The sequence below is a fragment of the Ursus maritimus genome, unplaced genomic scaffold, assembly GCF_017311325.1.
Source record: "Ursus maritimus isolate PB19 unplaced genomic scaffold, ASM1731132v1 scaffold_23, whole genome shotgun sequence".
NCBI lineage: Eukaryota > Metazoa > Chordata > Mammalia > Carnivora > Ursidae > Ursus > Ursus maritimus.
In genome coordinates this window covers 31,516,344-31,542,091 of record NW_024424786.1, presented here as the reverse complement: position 1 = coordinate 31,542,091, position 25,748 = coordinate 31,516,344, and the positions used below count along the sequence as shown (strand labels likewise).

General features: G+C 38.2%; 2 protein-coding genes across 2 annotated transcripts; both read left to right on the top strand.

Moving 5' to 3' along the window:
• The first annotated feature begins 14,069 nt into the window (after positions 1-14,069).
• LOC103672286 (olfactory receptor 4C5-like) lies at positions 14,070-15,115 on the top strand. The gene is given in 2 exon segments (XM_008700950.2): positions 14,070-14,117; positions 14,120-15,115. Coding segments are annotated over 2 exon segments (951 nt in total). The 5' UTR covers positions 14,070-14,102; the 3' UTR covers positions 15,056-15,115.
• Positions 15,116-23,193: 8,078 nt separating this feature from the next.
• On the top strand, positions 23,194-24,207 carry LOC103672285 (olfactory receptor 4C45-like). The gene has a single exon (XM_008700949.1). The coding sequence runs from the start codon at positions 23,287-23,289 to the stop codon at positions 24,205-24,207; it is 921 nt and encodes a 306-aa protein (XP_008699171.1). The 5' UTR covers positions 23,194-23,286.
• The last annotated feature ends 1,541 nt before the right edge of the window (positions 24,208-25,748 follow it).

The following is a 25,748-nucleotide window of genomic DNA, read 5'->3' as shown; positions in this document are numbered from 1 at the left end:
TAGGGCTCCCCTCTTTCATCATCTGAGAAATAGGATACAGAACCACAACAAAACACCACAGCAATGCTTCCCCTACATGCCCAAAATTAAAAGGGTAGACGATACCAACTGTCTATTGTCAATATGGAGGAATGGTATCTCTCATATGCTGCTGGTGGAAATGTATAAAGGTTTTCCAAGTATACATTGGATATAAAACAATGTACCTGCAACCTATGACCCAGAAACCTTATTCCTAGGTATAAACCTAAAAGAAAGGTATGCAGCTGTGCCTGGGAAGAAACATCACCAAGATTCGTAACAGAGCTAAATATAATACCATAAAACTAAGAAAAACTTAAGTGTCCAAAATTAATAGAATGAGTAAAAAAGTTGTTATATTTATACAACAAACAGAATGAAAATAAGTGAGTGACATATATCACAACATGAATGAATCTCACCAACACAATGGTGAGCCAAAGAATCCAGACACAATGATTGCATATATGACCACATTTCTATAAAATTCAAAAGAGGACAACCTAGGGATGTGTACATAGGTGGTAAATGTATAAAAGTATGAAGAAAAGCAAAGAAGTTTTATCACAAAAGTCACCTTAGTGTTGACCTTTAAGGGAAGGAAAGAGGTATGATTGGAAAGAGATAGAAGGGATCCTGGGAGGGCTAGAAATGTTCTACTTCTTGAATAGCTTTGTTTTTTTATGGGTGTCCCATTTTATGAATCAAAGATTTTGTCTTGGTTTTTTAATTGTCTGATAATGATGCGTCTCAGGTGAATTTCTTTAAGTTCATCCAGTTTAACATTTGCTGAGCTCCCGGAACGTATACGTTTATATATTTTATCAGACTTGGGAAGTTTTCAGCCATTATTTTTTAAAAATTTCTTTCTGAGCCACATTCTTTCTCTTTTTTCTGAGACTCTAAGAACATGAATGATAGACATTGTGTCCCACATGTCCCTGAGACTCTATCCAGTTTTTTAAATAGTTTTTCCTCTCTGTGATTCAGACTGGAAAATTTTTTTTGTTTATTTACATTATATTTTAATTTCTGGTAAATCTACTTGGATCTTTTACAAATATGGGTTGTCATTTTTTTATTATCATATAATATATTATTTATTTCAGAGGTATAGGGCTGTGATTCATTAGTCTTATATAAACCCCAGTGCTCATTACATCACATGCCTTCCTTAATGTCCATCACCCAGTTACTCCACTCCACCACCTCCCCCCCATCCAGCAACCCTCAGTTTGTTTCCTATGATTAAGAGTCTCTTATGGTTTGTCTCCCTCTCTGATTTCATCTTGTTTTACTTTTTCCCCTCTTCCCCTATGATCCTCTGTTTTTTTTTCTTAAATGCTACATATCAGTGAGATCATATGATAATTATCTTTCTCTGATTGACTTATTTCACTTAGCATGATACCCTCTAGTTCCATCCACGTTGTTGCAAAAGGCAAGATTTCATTTTTGATGCCTGTGTAATATTCCATTGTATACATATACCACATCTTCTTTATGCATTCAACTATCATTGGGCATCTGGGCTGTTTCCATAGTTTGGCTATGGTGAACATTGCTTCTATAAACATTGGGGTGCAGATGCTCCTTCAGATCACTACATTTGTATCTTTGGGGTAAATACCCAGTGGTGCAATTGCTGGGTCATAGGGTAGCTCTATTTTCAACTTTTGGGGGAACCTCCATATTGTTTTCCAGAGTATCTGTACCAGTTTGCATTCCCTACAACTGTGTAGGAGGGTTCCCCTTTCTCTGCATCCTTGCCAACATCTGCCATTTCCTAACATTAATTTTAGCCATTCTGACTGGTGTGAGGTGGTATCTCACTATGGTTTAGATTTGTATTTCCTTTTCCATGTGTCTGTTGGCCATTTGGATGTCTTCTTTGAATGTCTGTTCATGTCTTCTGCCCATTTCTTGATTGGATTATTTGTTCTGTGGTTGTTGAGTTTAAGAAGTTTTTTATAACTTTTGGGTACTAGCCCTTTATCTGATATGTCCTTTGTAAATACCTTCTCCCATTCTGTCGGTTGTCTTTTGGTTTTGTTGACTGTTTCCTTTGCTGTGCCAAAGCTTTTTATCCTGATGAAGTCCCAATAGTTCATGTTTGCCTTTGTTTCCCTTGCCTTTGGAGACGTGTCTGGCAAGAAGGTACTGCACCTGAAATCACAAAGGTTGCTGCCCGTGTTCGCCTCTAGAATTTTGACACATTCCTGCCTCACATTGAGGTCTTTCATCCATTTTGAGTCTATTTTTGTGTATGGTGTAAGGAAATGGTCCAGGTTCATTCTTCTGCATGTGGCTATCCCATTTTCCAAACACCATTTGTGGAACAGACTGTCTTTTTTCCATTGATATTCCTTCCTGCTTTGTCAAAGGTTAGTTGACCAAAGAGCTAAGGGTCCATTTCTGGGTTCTCTATTCTCTTCCATTGATCTATGTGTCTGTTTTTGTTCCAGTACCATGCTGTCTTGATGATCACAGCTTTGTAATAGAGCTTGAAGTCCAGAATTGTGATGCCACCAGTTTTGGTTTTCTTTTTCAACATTCCTTTGGCTACTCAGGGTCTTTTCTGGTTCCATACAAATTTTAGGATTATTTGTTCCAGTTCTGTGAAAAAAAGTTGGTGGTATTTTGATAGGTATTGCATTGAATATGTAGACTGACTAGGTAGCATAGACATTTTAACAATATTTCGTCTCCAATCCATGAGCATGGAATGTTTTTCTATTTCTTTGTGTCTTTCTCAATTTCTTTCATGAGTGTTCTATAGTTTTCTGAAAACAGATCCTTTGCCTCTTTAGTTTATTCCTAGGCGTTTTATGGTTCTTGGTGCAATTGGAAATGGGATCGACACCGTAATTTCTCTTTCTTCTATCTCATTGTTGGTGTATAGGAATGTAACTGATTTCTGTGCATTGATTTTATATCCTGCCACTTCGCTGAATTGCTGTATGAGTTCTAGCAGTTTTGTGGTGGAGTCTTTTGGGTTTCCACATAGAATATCATGTCATATGCAAAGAGTGAGAGTTTGACTTCTTCTTTGCCTTTTCGAATGCCTTTTTTTTCTTTTTGTTGTCTGATTGCTGAGGCTAGGACTTCTACTACTATGTTGAACAGCAGTGGTGATAGTGGACATCTCTGCTGTGTTTCTGACCTTAGGAGAAAAGCTCTCAGTTTTTCCCAATGAGAATGATACTTGCTGTGGGGTTTTCATATATGGCTTTTATGATATTGAGGTATGTTCCCTCTGTCCTTACACTGTGAAGAGTTTAAAACAATTTGTCAAATGCTTCCTCCAGGAGATGAAGGGGTGACTCACCAGTTCTGCTGCTTCTTGGGCCCCAGCTCAGAGACCACTTGCCCGACAATGCCACAGTTCATGGTTTAGGACAACCCCGAGCTGAGACCCCACTCCCGGGCTCACTGTTTACATCAGTTCCCCACTCCAATGCCTGGCAGCTCTGCCTCACTCAGGCACCCCCAGTCTTCCTGTAACCCCAAGGATCCTAAAACTACACTGGCCCAGCAATGGTTCTGCCCCCGACTGGCCACCTGAGCAACATCCCTCACCAGAGCTGAGTTCTAAAATTCTAATTTTGTGCTCTGCTGTTCTATCACTTGGCAGTAGCTGGCTTCCAGAGGCTGCCCCCCCCCACAGTTTATTTTCCCGTGTATCGCCTCAGATTCACTTCTCCCCACCTCCTACCTTGCAGAAAGTGGTCGCTTTTTTTTCTTTCTTTTTTAATGATTTTTTATTATATTATGTTAGTCACCATACAGTACGTCCCCGGTTTCCGATGTAAAGCTCGATGATTCATTAGTTGCGTATAACACCCAGTGCACCATGCAATATGTGCGCTCCTTACTACCCATCACCGGCCTATCCCATTCCCCCACCCCCCTCCCCTCTGAGGCACTTTTCTATTCAAAAAGCAGCTATTCTTTTCTTAGCTCTCCGGTTGAATTTGCAGTTGTTCAGAATGATTTGATAGCCATCTAGCTGAATTCCTGAGACAAGATGAAATTAAGGTCTCCTACTCCTCCTCCCTCTGGGATGACTCATCCCAGACTGGATAATTTTATAGGTCTATTTTCAAGTTAACCTTTCTTTTATATTCCTACTGTGCCACTGAGCCCAGCCAGTGAATTCTTTATTTTGGCCACTGAATCTTTCAGTTCTCAATTTTCAATTGCATTCTTTTTTATAGTCTCTATTTCTTTGACTGACACTTTCTATCTTTCTATATGTTTCAAGTATGCTCGCCCTTACTGATAGAATCATGATTATAACGGTTGCTTTAAAGTCTTTGTCTGAAAATGCCAACATCTGCGTCACTGTGTCTGCTCATCATTGTTTTTCCCCTTGCAGGTTGAGATTTCCTGCTTCTCTGTATACTGAATAAAGTTGGATCGTATTCTGGAGATTTTGAATATTATGCAAGGATACCTGATATTTTTTAAATTGAGAATGTTGAATCTTTAATTTTAGGAGGTGATTAACCTTGCTAGTTTCAGGTTGCAGTTTCCAATCCATCTTCTATGGGCTGTGATTCCAAAGTCAGTTCAGTTAGCAAATCCTCTGCATTGTTCCTCAGCTCTTTCTCACCTGTACGCCACCCAGTGGCCAGTATGGGACTTGAGTGGTGGCCTGTCCTATAACGCCATTCTCTGGTATGCTGTTTGAGTTCAGATTCACACATCTCACCACTCTGAGGTGGAGAACTCTGGAATTCATACACAGCTTAATGGGATGACTCTCTTGAGTGTTCTCCTCTCTTTCATCTCCCTGGTGCTTTTTAGCTCTGTAAACTTGGTTTTAGTTTTCTTACTGTGCCGCATGCTTCCCACAACTGAGTCTGTCAATGGCCAAGACTCAGAAGGACAGAGAGAATAACAAGGATTTGTCCCAGGCTCCTGAGATCACAGTTCCAATGGTGAATTAAAAATATCCCCGTTCCTTAGGGCGCCTAGGTGGCGCAGTTGTTAAGCGTCTGCCTTCAGCTCAGGGCGTGATCCCAGTTCTTGGATCGAGCCCCACATCAGGCTCCTCTGCTAGGAGCCTGCTTCTTCCTCTCCCACTCCCCCTGCTTGTGTTCCCTCTCTTGAAGGTTGTCTCTCTCTCTGTCAAATAAATAAATAATATCTTTAAAAAAAATCCCCCTTCCTGAAAGTTTAAGGCACGTGTCCCACCACCACTTTTGCCTTTGTCACTGCTTCTCTGCCACAAGACTGTCTGGTCTAGGACAGGAGAAAACAGGGGGGAAGGAAGAAGGAAGGAAGAAGGGAGGAAGAAGGAGGGAAGAAGGAAAGAAGAAAGAAGAAGGGGGGGAAGGAGGAGGAGAAGTAGTAGTAGTAGTAGTAGTAGTAGTAGTAGTAGTAGTAGTAGTAGCAGTAGTAGTAGTAGTAAAAAGAAAGGGAAGAGATAATCTCTTCATTCTCTGGCCCCCTTGTATGACCAATAAGAGAAACGTTTTCCTGAAGCTTTTCCTACATGTACCCAATGTATATTTCCAGGTCTGGATAGCTTTTGAGTCCAGACCAAGTGATAAAGAGAAGGGTGGATAATAAAGCAGAACCTTCAAATCTGATCTCCTTCCAAATGTGCCTGTTATCATTCAGCTTAAATGCGTTCAGATGTCTTCTCTCTGCATTCTGTCTAGGGTTCATACTTGCATCTCTGTGGTAGGCAGACAGACTGTGCTTACTCTACCATGTCTGGGGCTAGAACTCTTCAATATGGGGCGTATTTTGAAGTTGAGCTAAGATTTGCTCATGGATCAGCTATGAAATGAGGGGGGAAGGAAGGGGAGAGAAAGAGAGAAGAGCCAGCATAACTCCAAAGTTTTGTACTGAGTCAAAAGGAAGGTGAATGAAAGCCTGGGATGGAGAATCCTTGCTGGAAAAGGAATAGACATACAGTTCTCTCATCAACTAATTCATACTACAGCATACAATGGAGCTGAGTTGGCACCTCCTGTCTCTTACTCACAATTTTCAGTGAGACAGTGTATGTGATTTATGCTGAGGACTAGATGAGATGAGTTTCATCTACAGCAAAGAACTAGAACATAACCAAAGATAGGCAAGAAACAGGTGAACCGACCCCATCAAGCTCCGAAGGCAGAGTACTTAAGCCTTCGGGAATTACCTTTTGGGAACAAGGGTGCCACACCCAACAGAAAGCATTTCCATCACAGAAACTAGAACTGTTTTAAAGCTGAAGTCACAAGATAAGATTAGAAAAACAGACTTGACTAAATTAAGCCCTCTGCTCTTGGGTGAAAATGAGAGGTCACAGAAGCATGGTCCATTTCTGCAGGGCTAGTTTCATGCTCATTATAAACATACACACACACAGTTCTATGACATTTCAAAACTTCTAAATACAGTGCACAGTCTTACTGAGTTGAGTCTAACACTTCTCCTCCAATCACTACGATTTTTCAACTGTAAGGTACACAGATTGAAGTGCCAGACATAGGCCACTTGATGGCACCCTGAGAAAACCACTTCTCCAATGTGCAGACCTCTAGGGATTGTGTGTCTAAACACTATGAGCACCATGGACCACTCTACCGACTCCATGTGATGATGGAAAGGTGCTGAAATTAGCGGAAACTTGGAAGAGGCTGAAGAAATTCAGTGATAAAAACCTTAGCAAAGGCACTCTGAGTTGGGGTGTGTTGGAATGGGACACTGCCCCACTCTCATTGGGTGAGGGATAAAATAGCTAATAAAAGTTCCTAAGACATGGCTTGCAGAGCCTTCTTATTTTAAATCATCTCCAGCATTCTAAAAGAACTGTAATCACTGGCAGGATAGCTTTGAGAGCTGAAATAAAATACTTTACCACAATTTACTGAGAGAATCATACAGTTTTTCTCCATTGGCCTATTAAGAGGAAAATCCATTCTATTAATGAGCTTTCTAATATTAAATTCTAGGGACTTGGTCCTTCTTTGAAGACAAGATTTGAGTGTGATTCTACTCAGCGTGATGCCCCCAGAATCTAGAACCTCATCTGGGATGTTGGTTTTTGTCAAGAAACCAGCTTGAGTTTATTATGAGTTCCAGTATATTCTGTTTGTAATGTGTCTTTATTATTTGGGGCAATCAAGTATGCTTACTGTAAATTAAGAAAAAAACAAAAAGTATAAGTAAAAGTTCAATCTAAAGTAGACTCGAACCACAAAGTTAAGTACTGTTGCCATTTGATAAACCTACTTCCAAACACACATCGCTACCCAGACCTGCACAGGCAGATGACAAGCTACAGAATTTTACATCACCAGGCCACATGCTGTTTCATAACCTGATTTTTAAGTTCTCTCTTAAGTGGTAAACACTTTCTGTGACAGCAAATATAGATAAATGTCACCTGTTTAAACAGGTGAACAGAATCTGTGTACAAAGGAACATAAAACTGTGGGGGAATGTGTAAGCTACTGACATTAGATGTGAAACACTGAAAATATAACCTACTGGAACCAGGAAAAATACTTAAAAGTATTGCACAGGAAATATTATTATATAAAATGAGATTTTTTTCACTTTGTGCCTGTATTCTTCTTCCTGCCAAAGAAAATTTTACAAAATTCCTTTCACTGTATTATCAATAAAATGCACCCCTCAAGCAGAATACCTGGGACAGCTAACCTGCTTCTAACTCTTTCCTTCCCAGTCCGTCCTCTGACCTCAATCACAATCTCCTTTCTACATATTCTCAAGCATCTTTTAAAATATAGCTCATAACACTTTCAACAATAAATTATATAGAAGAATAAGCTTATTCAGTGACCACCAGGATTGGCCTCATTCAAGAGGAAATAAGATTTCTGTAAACGAAGCATACCCCTAGGGATCATACCCATACAAAAATCTTTCAATATTTTCTTGCAGCTCAATTAGGTTTTTCTTGCATTATCCAGTTATTTAAAATGTTTCTACACATTAATGGAGTCATTTCATACAGTTTCAAATACTCTAAGACCAAATTCAGGTGGGTGTTTTTTTGGGTTTTTTTTTTTTTCTCAATCCAATTCCAAAGGTATCATACCAATCATGGGCTTCAAATCAACATCCCAAAATATGTTTTCATTGATGAACTTACAAATCCTCTGTTCCACCAGGAAGCCATGTCAGGGAGATTAGTGTTCCACGCCCCATAAAGCTAGTGAACTTACAGGATCATTCTCTTTTCCTTCCCAACAAATTTTCCCATGCACCACACACTCCAGTTACTGGAATAGTGACTGGAGGCCACTGCTTATCAAATTCTGGATGCCCTCTGGTTTGTGGATATAATCATATTCCAGATATCATAGTACAGGTTTAGTTTTATACACAGGCTTCCAAGAATCATTGTGTAACACTATCCACCTGCCACCCCTTCCCTAACAGGTTCAACAGAGTCTTTTTCTTTTAACCAGTTGAACCAAAGGGAAGATAACATTGACAGAAATCTCTGTGGTATCAGGCCATCACAAATCAATAAAGGCCACACTGTAAAATAACAACCTGCCATAATTGAAGCTTAGCATAACATTCCTATAAAAACCTCCTCTTGGCCTTGGCCCTCTAGCACTCCTGGCCATTAGACTTTACAGATGTCAGATTACATAGTGATTAAAACAGCCAATATGCTTTCCTACATAAGGGGCAGGTCTTTTACCATCAACAGTGATAGATATGGCATTCCATCATAGCAATTACTGACTTAATCCACTCACTATAGCTTCCTGATTCCAAGCCAATTTCAATTCTACCTCCTGCAACAGAGATCCCTCTAGTGTTCCTCTTTGGGGGAGCAAATCTTTCTCATCATCATGAGCCTCTATGAACATTATGTTGGCTAGAACCAGTCTGAGAAACAGTACAAGCAAGCACTGAAGATCCAAGAAATAACTAAACAATCTCCCAAGAGTCCTTGTTCACACAGACAAGCAAGCTTATCTCCAGGTGAACCACCAAGACCAGCATGAGATAAGTCTTGGCTTCAGGAGAGCTCAAGGAAGACGTTTCCGACGAGTTGTTTATGTCCTCTGGTCAAATCACTTACATCAGGTCAAAACAATCAGTAAAAAACTGATTCTTACGGTCATTAGGGGAGTTTGGGACTTTAAAAAATACACCAAGAATCCCACTGGACTTATCCTAACCAAGGGTCAAAACCTTGCAAACCAGAAATAAAGAAGACTTTCCTGTTGAGTATTAAAATAAATCTTTCCTACAGAGTCCACCCTCTGACTCTTGATCAGCACTAAATCACTCAAAATTATTCCTTCTCCTAAATATTTTGCACCACTTATAGACAAGAAAGAAATAGACCACATCCAAAGTGCTAATATCTTCTATCATCAACTAAGAGATGGTTGTTGTTTAAAGAAGCATTTCAGTTAACCAAATATTCCACCACAAACTTAATCATAACCAAGCACAAGTTGGAGAATGATTTTACCTCCTCCCACAACTGAAATTAAAATTTTATGAAAAGTATCAATAGGTAGATTTAGTGTAACAATTAATTAATTATTAACTAATTGTAGTTCCTGCCCTAACCAATCAGATTTAATTGGATGAACATCATGGGAGATGTTGTCAATTTCCTAATACCTGTGATCATCAATATCGGTATTAAAGATATTGTTGAAATCAAGTTAATCCTACCAGTTACACTGGTATTAAACCAAGGAACAGTTGCATTATTTTTGATTGATTGGCTCCCTTTCTAGCAGCAGCTACTTCTTGCTATTGAATTAATTTTCACTCAGACCCTTCATTTGATATAATCCAGGGTTGCCCTCATTTTCCAGTCATCCCAGGACCCTGCTGCAGACTGCACTGCCAGTCCATTGACGACTGCCCAAACTTTAGAAAAGCCATACTGTATCACTAAGGTTATAATCCAGTTCTTCTGTTATCACAAGAAACACCACTCTTAACACACTTAGGGGATTAATATTTTCCTCTTCAATTAATCAGCCTCTATGCAGCTACGTCCAGACTGAGTGATGGCTCTCCACAACAGAGTTACCATCTACACACCACACTGCTTGTTAGGCACCCACCGTAAATTGAGCATAGGGAAGGACCCATTCAGCTGTGAGTGTAGGTAACTCCACAGGAGGATCTCATGTAGGGCTCCAAGGCAAGGCAGCCACCTGTTCGTGTGTGCAATGGGATCCCTCTCTCACAAATTCTGTACTTATATTTAAATTTAATAAAGAAATATTCTGTTCATTTCCCTCCTTGCTAGAATGGTGAAAGGTCAGAGACTCCCTAACTCCTTGCACTTAACTAATACCCATTTAAATTCTTGCCTGAAACCACACATGGAAATATTGATAAAGATCGACCCAGGAAGACCACATAAAAATAACCAGACACACATCACAGAAGCTGTTTGGCTCTGAGTTTCCAACATAGCTGGATCCAGATTCCCAAACACCAAAGGAGGCATCTCTGGGTTGAGCACAGGCTTACTAAGAAAAAGACTTAAAAGAGCTGACTTGAGATAACTTGCCTGCTACTCCAAGGCATCCTTCATTCACTGCTGATTGTATGGTGCTTGCAAATAATCAGCTTCCTGCTTTAACGAAGTTTGCTATTTTCAGGGCTTTAAATCAGTGTAGATCTCAGATCAAGTGGCTTTTAAAATATACCTCATCTGGTCACCAAAAAGTACTGGCAAATATGTACTAAGGTGGCTTGGAGAGAGAGGTTCTCCCGGTGGTTACGTTTTCCCCCCTCGATTTCTTATGAAGCCTAACACTTTGGAAGCCAAGTAAAGAAATTTATTATCTGAGCTGGAATGCTCGTAGATTCCACTCAAAGGAAGCTGTGAGCCTAGGAAGCAAAACTAAACCCAGCCTATGAGCTCAGAATTATTTAGGAAGTCTCTCTCAGCAATCATTTTCCAGTCACTAAGTGAACAAAAGAAATCTTATACCTCAGATCAAAATGGATGAACTTGCAAAGCAGCCACTGGAATGGGTCAGTGACGGCTACCCCCATGCCAACTGTGCTCTGAAATAAGACACCTGTTCTGGAAAGAATCTGATACTTCTTTCTCGAACGCATTCAGACAGGTAGGTACAACGTGTAATTTTTTTATTAATATTTTGTTCTCAGGGTGATACTAGGGCCTCTAATTTGGTCAGTTAGATTTAAATATGTGTATCTACTGTCACAGAAATTTTTGAAGAATGACTACATGTAGTCTATTAAGAAAAGCAGTCACTCAGGATATGATGAACCCAGAACAGAGATAAGAAAATAATATATCTTTTACTAACTTATCCCACTGATTATAAAGGTAATCTATTCACTTTGTAGAAAACATAGATTAAAAAGTAATTTTTGACAGAAGGTGCCCTTAACTCATAATTCAAGAAAGCACTATTTTTTAAAAAATCTTTATACTGTACCTTTTTTTCAGATGCTTCTCTATGTATGTATGTCATTTTGGACATTTTAGATCAAATATATAAACTGTTTTATATCTGGTGGTTTCCACTCAATATTATATTGGAAGAATCTTTCCACACTATGAACTCTTCTTGTAATTAACTTCAATGTCCACCTGACATTTCATAACCATAATTCACTTAATTATTCATCTTTATGCAGGTATTTGGATTATGTTCATTTATTCATCATAAATAATTAGGAAATACAACATGAACATGCATGCATAATCTTTGTCCCTAATTTTTTATCTAGAATAGATTCCCAAGCCTAAGGAGCACTGGACATGATCAGTTATAAAGCCTTTATATATCAGGTCAAACTTCTTTCCAGAAGATTTTATATCAACACGCAGCCACCAGCACTGGGTAACATAACTGTCATAAATCTTTACCAACGTGATAGTTAAAAGCATTCCACTGTGTTTATATGGTACTTCTTTGATGACTTGTGAAATAGAGGATTATTTGAGAGATCTACTGTTTTACTGTTAGAGGTATCTTTTAATTAGTTTTCCCTTTTTTTCCTAATGTTACGAGTAGAACTTTTTTATAAAAACTATTTCCATAATAATGGTTACTTGTTATACTTCTTGCAAGTATGTTCCCAGTGTGTTCCAGATCTTTATGTTACTAAATCCATTAGTTTCTCCAATTTCTCATACCATTGCCTTTTGCTTAACATGCTCTTCCTCATCCAGAGATTAGATATACATTCAGTTCTTTTTCTTTTTTGAACAAATCCATAGTTTATTTGAGGACATTAATGCACTCTATTCTTTTTTCTCTTTCTTATTTTTGTTTGATGATGGCATGAAGACTAATTATATTTTGAAAAACAATTATCCAGTTGTTGAAAATGTTTTAAGAACTACACATAATAATCTTTTAAATATTCTTTAAATATAATCTCCCTGAGAAGCCTGGGTGGTTCAGTCAGTTAAGCTTCTGCTTTCAGTTCAGGTCATCATGATCTCGAACTTGTGGGATTGAGTCCTGTGCCCAGCTCCTTGCTCAGTGGAGAGCCTGCTTCTCCCTCTGCACCTCACCCCACTTGTGCTTTCTCTCTCTCTCTCCCTCCCTCTCTAAAAAATAAAATCTAAAAAAATAAATAAAAATTTTTTAAAAAATAAAAAAAATAAAAAATAAAATCTTCTAAAAAATTAAAAGTAAAAAAATAAAAATAATCTCCTTTTGTAATCTGACTGCACTTGGTTCTTTTTAAGCTTATCCCATCATCAGTTATATTTCTGCTCAGGTACTTGTATTTTTGAAATACGAAAACTTCTAATGTATTTATGAAATCTAGCATTTTTCTATTGACATATACTGATTTCTGCATTCAATCTTTTTTCTGAATATAACTGGTTTCTTTCCTAGCTTCTTGAATATTTCATTTATTTTCTCTTCATTTATTTTCTATCTTTATATTACAACAATTAAATATTTCAAGGTTAAGAGTAATTAAATTAAAGGTTTATTCATTTTTATCCTTCCTTCAAGAATTTAGACTGTGAAGAAAGCTATGTTTTACCTTTGAGATAAAAGTTTGCTCTATGGAATAATGATATTCTTCAATACCCTGTGCTATTTGTTATATTACCTATTTTATACGGGAGACAGTTTGGACGGAGTAAGACTAAGGTCTGTACACATCCTTCCACAGCTGCTAAGCAGTGAGAACACAGTGAAGACACAGTCTAGCTGACTGTGAAGAACACACTCTGTCCAACGAATTAGGATGCTTTTGCTTCCTCACCTTTAAAGAATGTGGTTTCTAAATACATCCAGAGAGCTTCTCCAAGTCTTCCTTAATCTGAATTTTTATATGCAAAATACCCGGGGAAAATACACATAACAAAATTGTCCAAACAGTGAATTCTAAAGTTTCAAGTAAATCTGCAGGATTTTGCATTTCACATCATGCTCTTTCTTCCTCTACAGGATATTCTTCCTTTTTCGTGTTGATGATGTTCTTAGACAATTCTGTTTAAATGTGTTGTAAGCTCACAAATCCAAATGCTCTTATATCGTAATGGAGCTTCAAACATCCCCTCAGTTTTTTTCTGAAATGTGACTCCATCATTCCTAATTTCAAAATGAATTTGCCTGATGTTTTATATTCACCCTGAAAAAGCTACAAACACCAAGAATAACAACTGCAGCTTAGCCTTAGCAGCAGAGGTGACTAGAGAAGGGACACAGGGCAGTAGCTTCTCATGAATTCAAGCCTCTGCCCCTCCTCTGATCCTCGTATCATTCTGGTTTTCCTAGGGGAGAAAATACTATGGCAGTTATTCAGAGAATATGGATTTGTGCGCAATGATAAGAAAGGACCTACTTTCGTAAAATTGTATTTGTGTTACGGATGAGTATATGTGTGAATGCATGCATGCCCCTTACTGTCTGTGTCTCTCAGAGGGTGAGGAGGCTATGTGCTCATTATATAACTAGTAATAAGTCCCAAATTTAATTCTGAGCTCATCTGCTTGGGGTTTCCATCAGTCTCACAGAAAACAATCCTGACAGAAATGATTTGCATCATCAAAATTTATCTAACACAACAGCAATCCCTTTGCTATTCACAGGAAAATTAGTTATCCAGATATGAAAGTGGATTCAAAGAAAAAATGAACAACATGACCGAATTCATCCTGCTTGGCCTGACACAGAACCCAGATGTGCAGAAACTCTTGTTGGCTGTGTTAGTAGTCATCTACTTTCTCACTGTGGCAGGCAACCCACTCATTGTCATGACAATCACCACCACCAGAGCCCTGGCCTCCCCCATGTATTTCTTTCTGTCCTTCTTGTCCTTCCTAGACACCTGCTGCTCTTTCACCATGGCTCCCAAAATGATATTTGACTTCCTCACTGAAAAGAAAACTATCTCCTTCAGTGGGTGCATGACTCAGCTTTTTGCAGAGCATTTCTTTGAAGGAATTCAGATCATCCTGCTCACGGTGATGACCTATGACCGCTACCTGGCCATCTGCAAGCCCCTACACTACAGGCTCACAATGACCAGGCAAATGTGTGGCCACCTGGTGGCCATGGCCTGGGCTGGGGGATTTCTTCATGCTCTGATTCAAAACCTTTTTACTGTCTGCTTGCCCTTCTGTGGCCCCAATGTCATTGACCACTTCATCTGTGACCTTTTCCCTCTGCTAAAACTCTCTTGCACTGACACTCACATCTTTGGACTTTTTGTTCCTGCCAACAGTGGGCTGATGTGTCTGATCATTTTTTCTATTCTTATCACCTCCTATGTCTTCATCCTTTACTCCCTAAGAACTTACAGTACTGAAGAACAACGTAAGGTTCTGTCCACCTGCGCCTCCCATGTTACTGTATTTGTCCTATTCTTTGTACCCTGTATATTTGTGTACCTTCAGCCTGTGGGCACTTTCCCCATTGACAAAGCAGTGGCTGTGGTTTATACTATGATAACACCCATGATAAACCCTTTAATCTACAACCTTAGAAACTCAGAGGTGAAAAATGCCATGAGGAAGCTCTGGAGCCACAGAGTAATCTTGGGTAACTGTTCACGTGACTAGAGAGAAAAAAAGAACTTGATTCAACTTTTAACAACAAGTTAAATAGAAAGGATAATGGTCTTGAAGTGAAAATACGTGGTTTAAGTTTATTATGCTCCCTGTGCTTTCTGTAATCTTTAATGGTTCCTCTTTCATATCAATATTTGATTAACTGATGACTAAAGTCTCTTCCAATTAGAAACCTCTGCATTTGCAAGTTATTGATCAAAGGGACATTGCAAATCAGCATGATATTGTCACAACCTATAGAAAACCTCTGAGTATGTGTATTCACTGGAACAATTCTCTGTAAAGCTTTGGGTATAGATTACGTAACCAATTAGACAATAAAATATTTCAATGAAAGGCATAATGTGTAAATATTTAGCTAAAAATGCATAGTTTCAATCCCAACTATGTAGTCAAACAATATTTATTATGATGAGAAATAAAGATCAACCAGAAATGAATGAGTTTTAAAAATGAGAGAGGATTCATCCCAAAATTAATGATGCCTTATTGCACAATTCCACGGGCACCAGTTACACTGGAATCTGGGCTCTTCCTAGAATAAATTATGTTCTCTGCCTAAAGCCAAAAGGATATAAAATTCTTCCAAGTACAACCAAAGAACAATCATGCACATGATTCCCAGGCAGAAGATAACTGGAGGAACATTTTTCTGTCAAAGATGTACTATACACCACTTCACCCCTGAAGGAGCTGTAATTACATGGATTTCTGCCTTAGGTAATAGAAACAAAAGTATCTAGTACAAAAGAGAGAGTTAATGGTAATTGCGTAAGCAAGACAGAAAGACTACGCATTCAAATTTAAATGACAACCTTAAGACAATTGCAAAGCAATGCAATGGGAAGTATTCTGAGATACAGACACAGATCATTCTAAGAGAAAGAACTCAAATAAAAAGTTTCAAATTTGACCCAAGACAAAAGTTCTCCAAAACAGAGAAAGAGAGAAAATCATGAAAGCATATCAATACCAAAAATCACCAAGACACAAAGGAAGGTGGTAAGAAAGGAAAGGAGGGACAGAAGAACTACGGGACACACAGAGCACAAAATGGCGGGACTTACCTATAAATAATTCCTTTATATGGAAATGGGTTAAACTCAACAGTCAAAAGACACACAGTGACTCCATGGATTTTTTGACCTACTAAATGCTGTCTACAAGAGACTCACTTAACATTTGAACCACACGTTGGTTCAAACTGAAATGATGAAAAAAAGGTATTCCATGTGAACAGCAACCAAAAGAGGGCAGGACTATACCTATGCCAGACAAAATAGTCTCTAAAACAAAAATTGTCATAAATAAAGACATTATAAAATGATAAAAGGGACAGTTTACAAGGAAGATTTAATAATTATAAATATTTATGCACACAGAAGACCTAAATATATCAAGCAAATATTAACAGATATAAAGGCAGAGAGAGGCAAAAACACAGTAATAGTAAGATACTTCAATGCTCCACTTTCAATGATGGATACAACATAGACAGAAAATCAATAAGGACCCAATGGACATGAACAACACTGTTAACCCAATGGACCTAACAGACACGTACAGAACAGTCATTCCAATATGCAGTGGAATGTACATTCTTCTCAAGTGCACATGGAAGATGATGCAGGGTTGATCATGTTAGGTCACAAAATAAGTCTTGATAAACTTAAGAGGATTGAAATCATACAATGTAGTTTTTCTAAACACAATGAAGTGAAATGAAATCAATAACAGAAGGAAAAGGGGAAAATTCACAAATACATGGAACTTAAATAACACATTATTGTGCAACCTATGGGTCAAAGAAGAAATCAAAAGGGTAATTAGAACAATGTCAAAACAAACAAAATTTAAAACTATACACCAAAACCTATGGGATGCAGCAAAACCGATACTAAGAGGGAAATTTATAGTAATGATCACCATCATTGAAAAAGATCTCAAGTAACCAAAGAGTATACCTCAAGTAATGAGAAAAAGAACTAGACTTAGTTTGCATCAGAAACCAGGGATGTACTGTATGGTGACTAACATAGTATAATAAAAAAACATTTAAAAAAAAAAGAACTAAGTCTAAAGTTAACAGAGGAAGGAATAATTAAAATTACAGCAGATAAAGGAAAGAGAAACTACAAACTCAATAGAAAATTATAAATGAAAATAAAAGTTGTGCTTTAGAGTAAAACAAAACTGACAAACTTTAGCTAGACTGAGAAAAGATCACACATAAAGAGGGAATATTAAAACTCAACACAGAAATAAAAGGATTATAAGACACTACTACAGCCATGCACTAATAAATTGGATAACCTGGAAGAAATAAATTCATAGGAACATACATTCTACCAAATCTGAAGCGTGAAGAAGTAGATAATCTGAATAAACAAATAAAGAGCAAGGAAATCAAATCCATAAGGAGAAGCCTTCCAAGAAAGAAAAGCCCAACACCAGAGGGCTTCACTGGTGAAATCTCAAAAACATTTAAAGAAGAATAAATGCCCATGCTTCTCAAACACTTCTAAAAATTTGAAAAGGAAAAAACACATCTGAACTTGCTGTATAAGGCCAGAATAAATATTACCCAAAAGAGAATGAAATACTTAGAAATAAACTGAACTAAAAATTTTAAGGATTTGTAAACTGAAAAAGACAAAATATTTATGAAAGAAAGTAAAAACAAAAAAACAAAACCAAAAAAAAAAGGAAAATAAATTGAAAGGTATCCTGTGTTCATGGATTATAAGATTCAACATTTTCAAAATGTCCATACTATCCAAAGTGACCTAGAGTCAGTAAAATCCCTATCAAAATCCCAAAGGAATTTTTCACAGAAATAAAAAAAAAACACACACACACAATGCTGGGGCACCTGGGTGGCTCATTAGTTGGGCAACCGACTCTTGGTTTCAGCTCAGGTCATGAAATCAGGGTCATGAGATCAAGCCCCATGCCAGGTTCCTATCTCAATGGGGAGTCACCTTGAGATCTCTCCCTCTCCTTCTGCCCCTCCCCTCATTCACTCATGTTCTCAGTCTCTCTAGAATAAATAAATAAACGTTAAAAAAAAATCCCAACATTCATGTGGAACTACAATAGACCCCCATAGCCAAAGCAGTCTTGAGAAAGAAGAACAAAGTTGGAAGCATCACACTTCCTGATTTCAAACTATATTACAAAGCTACAGTAATTAAAATTGTATGGTACTGGCATAAAGACATAGAAACCAATGCACAGAATAGAGAAACCACAAAAAAAACCCATGTATATTCATATGGTCAACAGATCTTGGACAAGAGTGCCAAGAATACACAACGGGATCGGTAGGAGAAGAAAGGGATAAAGAAAGGGGGGTAATCAGAAGGGGGAATGAAGCATGAGAGACTATGGACTCTGAGAAACAAACTGAGGGCTTCAGAGGGGAGCGGGGTGGGGGACTGGGATAGGCCGGTGATGGGTAGTAAGGAGGGCATGTATTGCATGGTGCACTGGGTGTTATATGCAACTAATGAATCATCGAACTTTACATCAAAAACTAGGGATGTACTGTATGGTGACTAACATAATATAATAAAAAATAGTATAAAAAAATAAAAAAAATAAAGCTAGAATGGAATGAAATCAGAAAAAAAGGAATACACAATGGAAAAGAATAATTTCTTCAGTAAATGGTGCTGGGGAAACTGGATATTCACATGCAAATGAATGGAATTGAACACTTATATCTTCACAAAAACCAACTCAAAATGGACTTAAAATGGAAGCCCTGAAACTGTAAAACTCTGAGAACAAAACATATCAGGAAATCTTCACCACATTGGAATGGGCTGCGAAATCTTGGACATGACACTAAAAGAACAGATAACAAAAGCAAAAATAGACAAATGGGAATACATCAGACTTAAAATCTTCTGTACAACAAAGGAACAATTAACAGAGTGAAAGGACAACCTATTGAATGGGGAAAAAATACTTGCAAACCTTACGTATAATACAGGGTTAGTATCTAAAATAGACAAAGAACTCATACAACTCAATAGCAAACATAGCCCAAATTAAAAATGGGCAAAAGACTCGAATAGACATTCCCACAAAGAAAATAAACAAATGGCCAAAAAGTAAATGAAAATATGATCAACTTTACTAATCATCAGGGAAATATAAATCCAAACCACAATGATATCATTTCACAGCTCTTAAAATGGCAAGTATCAAAAAGACAAGAGATGACAAGTATTAGTAAGGATGTGGAGAAAGGGAACCATTGTTCACTGAGGGTAAGAATGTAATTCATGCAGTCACCACGGAAAACAGGATGGAGGTTCCTCAAAAAATTAAAATAGAATACCATATAATCCAACAATCCCACATCTGGGTATTTATCCAAAACTACAGAAATCAGGATCTCAAGGAGTTCTTTGCACTCCTGTGCTCCTTTCAGCATTATTCCCAATAGCTAAGATGGGGAAACAACCTCAACGACCATCAGCAGATGCATATCCTTACAACAACAGTGTAGTATATATAGACATGGAATACTTTTCAGCCTTAAAGAGGAAGGAAATCCTGTCATTTGTGACAACATGGATGAAACTTGACAGCATTACTCTAAGTTAAATAGCCAGTGGTAGAAGAAACACTGCATAATTCCACTTAGTTGGTGATGATGTTTGCACACAATGTGAATGTACTAAATGACTGACCTAGACATTTGAAAATGGTTATGGGCGCCTGGGCGGCTCAGTTGGTTAAGTGTCTGCCTTCAGCTCAGGTCATGATTCCGAGGTCCTGCGATCAAGCCCTTGGTCATGCTTCCTGCTCAGCAAGGAGTCTGCTTCTCCCTCTCCCTCATCCCCCTGCTCATGTTCTCCGTCTCACTGTTTCTATCTAAAATAAATACATACAATCTTTAAAAATTAAAAAAAAAGAAAATGGTTAAAATGGCAAATTTTACATTATGTGTATTTTACCACAATTTAAAAAATAAAAAAACAAGGGAGAGGGACATACTGTGAGTGAGTAAAACTGTTAACTGTTGAGGAGAGGGCTGAAGGCACTCCTTCCATTTGAGATGTGGGACTTTAGGAGTGTATCAGTTACCTTACAGGAAAAGGTTGTTTTTTTTCAAGGTGATTTGTGCACGATTTCTTCCAGCTCTTCAACACATCAGAAACTGAAGGAGAGAAGATTATAGTGGAGCCTCCATTCTGTATTATATCCACCCTCTACCTCTCAATGTTGTTATATATAATCTTTACCTTGCTGTGATTTTCTCAATACCTACCATGTGAAGCACTGCTCTTTACTATAAATCTCCACAATTCCTTCTGTGTGGGATAGAGAGAAAAGCTATATTCCCATGAACACACCATGAGGATCTTTCATCTAGATACACACACCAAAGGAAATCATAAATTACCCAACTCAGTAGCTGAGAATTCTGCCATTTGAGTCTCCATTGTCAGCCACTAACGAAAATGTCAGTCTCCCAGACTAACATGGCACATGACCTTGACAACTGGCATTTTCATTCTCAGGACAACTGTACACTTAGAAGAATCACATTTTCAGAAAGAAATCCATTCTCTGAACACTGACCTATGCCTAAACCCACCCACTCTCCTATGCCAGGCTCAACAATGTTAAAAATTAAAAACAAAGCCCTATCAGGAAGCTTTCCAACTTTTCTTACCAAAATATCATCCCAAACTATACCCACAGACACATGTTTCACCGAAGTACAACTGCATTTCAAGAACTGGCCTCTAATGATGGTTGTGGGGGCCAAGTAGGAGCAAATGAAAGACGGTGGCTGACGCTTCCAGAAAAGGACCAATTACTCCAACAGGACCAATTACTAATCCTCTGAGGACTTGAGAGGTCAATGCATTACCAAAGTGCAGGCACTTCATGACAGTCTATTTAATATTTCTCTAGAGTCTATGAAGAGAGAATTACAGGACATTTAACTAAATGACAAAGGCAGAGCATATACCAACAAGCTTAAGACTCATACGGGAGACACTGCTCCCAAGATAAGGAGGTTAAAAGGAGGAATAAAAAGAATTCTCTCCACACTCTCATGCACTTGTCGGGAAACATAAACTTGGCAGGATTTGAAATATATATAATATCCAACCAAGTGGGTCTGATGCACTTCTACGTTTTATAGTTCCATATACTAGTGTTTTCTGATGTGAAGTTTTTTCTTTTTTCCAATTATTTTTCCTTTAGATTAAATATGGTCCTGAGATCTAAGACATATACGTATTTTGAAGATGTGTCTATACTTTCATAAGAGGCCAAGAAAGCGAGTAGAAATTAAATCCTAGAGAATTGAAGTTTCCTAACTAAAACAGCTCATTTCTGGGTACGTTAGACTGATAATGAGAACCAAAATAAACTAAAATGACCAATTCTGGGGGAGTTGTCTGAGAGAGAATTGCAGTGCCAATTGTTAGTTGACAGACTGTATTTGCAGCTGTGGGGCTATGCCCTCAGCCGAAGAAAACAATGACCGGGTGCAATCTGAAAACCGTGGAATCCACAGTCAACTAGATCCAGGTCAGTAATAACTAAATCTTTTTCCCCAAATTTTAAACAGTTTAACCTAATTTACCCAAATTATTTTCCCCAAATACTTTTTATAGCCAGATGCTGTGAACTGAAGGTGATCTGCTTCTCTAAAGATGACTCTGAACATGATGACATGAACACATCAGAAGAAACGTGATCTGTAATCCTACCTCACCAGATGCTGTTGAGAACTAAGGGCACTTCTATAACATTAAGGTACACATGCATGTCAAAGTAGATTGCTTCAATAGGCTTTTATATCTGATTATTTGAAACTGTTTCCCTCTTCATGACTTCCATACTGCCACACGGAGGTTGGAATTTGTGCATTAAATCTATTAAGGATGATGAATCACGTAGTTCCACTCATAGCAGCTGTGGACAGAGAAGAAACCACTAAAGAGACTGAGCTTCTGGGAAACAAAAGATACTTTCCTAACCTTCATTGAAGCTGAAAGGCCATGATGCTGAATGCTGTGTCCAGAAACTTTTGAGGAAAAACATGTCATTATATTGTTTTGGCAGGGATAGGGAAAGGAGAAAGTGAGGGGGAGAAGGAATAAAATAGCCTATGATCATGTGTAACATGTGCTCACTACTGGAAATCCAGGTACAGATCATTAATAAAGGAACACATTCTGGTATATATTCATTATTCCACCAATTAGCAATGAAAACTTTAATTCATCTTAATTGACCAAACTTACGTCAAAAGAAAAACTTGTATTATCTTAGATAACATTTCTGTCTCACAATAGGAAATTCAGGGAAACTCCATCATTCATTTAATTCCATTTGTAAAATGTGTCTGGATTTCTAAATCTATTCCAGAGCATTATTCTTTATGTGATAAAAGACCAATTGCACAGAAAATTCATTGAAGAAATACTGAGGACTTTTCAGGAACTGTGTACCACTGACATATCTGCATCCAAAGAGGTGAGAAGAGTGAGTATGTATCGGTCATGTTGAGTCAGACACAACATCCAGGGCTGTTGACTGAATGTGGCTCAAAGAGCTTTATAAAGACACTTCCTTGACATTTTGAAGCGGACACACTTCATCTGCAGCTGTGTGTGTGTGTGTGTGTGTGTGTGTGTGTGTGTGTGTGTGTGTGTGTGTGCATTCATTTGACAGAAAGGAACCCTAGCTCAAAGAACACTGCCGGTAAAGATACAGTAAGGATGGCACTTTTCCTATCTGATATACACTTGACATCTGAAAGAATATTTTGTTCCTATACATATAAATATTCATGCCAATGGGCAAATATAACTTCAAAATAATTGTTACTGATGAAATCTGTCCCAGAAAACAGTGAACGAAAGCCATCTGTAAAGTTTTACAGCCAGAGTTTGGAAGTCAATTATAAGTCAACAATCAGAGTAAAACGTTGCTTTTATTCTGGTGTTTGAGATATGAATAAGATAATTTATAAATTCTTTGTATTCCTTTTTATAACTAGCTCCAAATTGGTTGAGGTGAGTGGAAGGTGTGGTTCCATCAATCCCAGAGGCCAGGAATAAAGAGGTGATCCAGATTTTGCTGCTGAATTAAAAATACTACTCAGAATATCTGTGATCTTTCCAGATGGACCATCTGATCTTCCCTGAAGGAACATAACCCAAGCTAAATCCAGGGAAAGGATGAGCAATGTGACAGAATTCATTCTGCTGGGCCTGACCCAGAACCCACAGCTGCAGAAATTCTTATCTGCTGTGTTTCTAATCACCTACTTGATCACACTGACAGGTAACCTGCTCATCTCGGTCACCATCTTCATCAGCCCAGCTCTGGGTTCTCCCATGTTCTTTTTTCTGTCCTACTTGTCCATTTTAGATGCTTTCTACTCTTCTTCCATTGTACCTAAAATAATCTTTGACTTGATCTCTGACAAGAACACCATATCCTTCAATGGCTGCATGACTCAGCTCTTTGCTGAACATTTCTTTGGTGGGGTTGAGATCATCCTATTGGCTGTCATGGCCTATGACCGCTATGTCGCCATCTGTAAGCCTTTACATTACATGACCATCATGAGCCCACCTGTCTGTGCTTTCTTGCTGGGAATGGCTGGGATGTTAGGTTTTCTTCATGGAGGGATCCAGGTTTTGTTCATGGTGCAGTTAGCATTCTGTGGCCCCAATGTCATTGACCATTTTATGTGTGATTTAATACCTCTCCTGGAACTAGCCTGTACAGACACTGACACCTTGGGGCCCCTGATTGCTGCCAACAGCGGGTCACTATGTTTCCTCATTTTCTCTATGCTAGTTGCTTCTTACATTGTCATCCTGTACTCTCTGAGGACCCATAGCTCCGAAGGGCGTCGCAAAGCCCTGTCTACCTGTGCTTCTCATGTCACTGTTGTCATCTTATTCTTTGTACCTTGTTCATTCCTGTACCTGAGACCCATAACCTCCTTCCCTGCTGACAAAGCTGTGACTGTGTTTTATACCATAGTAACTCCCATGTTGAACCCTTTAATCTACACTCTCAGAAATGCAGAAGTGAAAAATGTCATGAAGAAACTCTGGGGGCAAGTAATAAAAACTGGTGATAAATGAATCTTGGGATTAGAATATTTACATAAAAATATCTAGTGATAGTGTAGAGAGATGTATTCCCCTTCTTAGTTGATTAAACTTGGGATAGTCAATTATCCGGTCTGGATCAGTTTTCTTCAGGACCACATATATTGTGGGTACACCTTAAGGTACAGTAGGCATGGTGCCTAGAGCCCAGAATAATTTTAGGAGCCCCTGAAATGGATTAATATTTTTAAAATAAGAAGAAAAAGAGAACATAATCCAAATCCAACTTGGACTATAGACATCATTATAACAATTCATTCACAAAATATAATCATCGATATATTTTATGGACAAGGACTCATCAAGACAAAGGAGCAACAGGCCACAAAAGTCATGATGTTGCCCTGATTCTGTGTATGAAATAGTTCTGCATCAATATTTTCAACAGTCTTTATAACCGGTGCTACAGCTAGAATGTAGTTTTAATTTAAAAGAGAAGGGGCGCCTGGGTGGCTCAGTTGCTTAAGTGTCTGATTTAGGCTCAGGTTATGATCTCAGCGTCCTTGGATCTATCCCCATGTCAGGGTCCCCACTCAGCAAGGGGTCAGGCTCTCCCTCTGCACCTCCCCCTGCTTGTTCTCTCTCACTCTCTCTCTCTCAGATGAATAAATGATAATCTTATTTAAAAAACAAATAAAAGAGGTAAAGTAACGATATATGCAAAAAAGTATAGAACAGCAGAGAGTCTTCAGGAAGTACTTTCATTCAAATATACCTTTTTTTATCCTCCTAAATCTGAGAGGTTAATAGATGTTCCTGCACCACAGCAATAAAAAACTCTTTACTTGTCACAATCCCAGGAAGAGAATACTTCCACACAAAGGTACTTTTTAAAAATCACATCACCACAGGTTCTCAGTATGATGCAATTGTCTACAGAAAGAATTAGAAGCAGAATTGGCTGACGCCAAAGAAATATACGTGATCAAGTCCATAGAGTTAAGGCAGAAAATCCCTGTATGTTAAGTCGTGTTTTAGACATGGACAGAGGAAGAGTCTGAACATATGGGAGGGGAAATTACCAGTGCAGAAAGAACAAGTGTCATAAAACTGAACAACAATGACCACGAATCTGGATTACAAAAAAGAATTCATAACATGTACATAATGAAATTCTAGGAGAGCTTCAGAAATAGTCAGATGCTTTGAGGTCAGAGATTAAGAGCTCTGGATCACATCGGCTTGATTTCTCATCTTGTTCCTGCATTAATTAGCTTTGTCAGTGTAAGCATTCTGCATCATCTCTCTACTGATTCTTTAAATTGTAAAATCGAAATAGTATTACATACAATCTTATATTGTAAGAATTAAATGATTTAGATTGAAAAAATGAATCAGCTAAAAATTAGTGAAATTGCTCAGACATGCTTACAACATTCAGTGATGTCACCAGGACAGAAAGTTTGCCACGCACAACAGGAGCCCAGGCACGCCACTACTAACCATCATTCACTAACCACGATTACAGGAAGAACAAACATCTATGCCAGCCTTACTTCACTTCACTTCAAAGT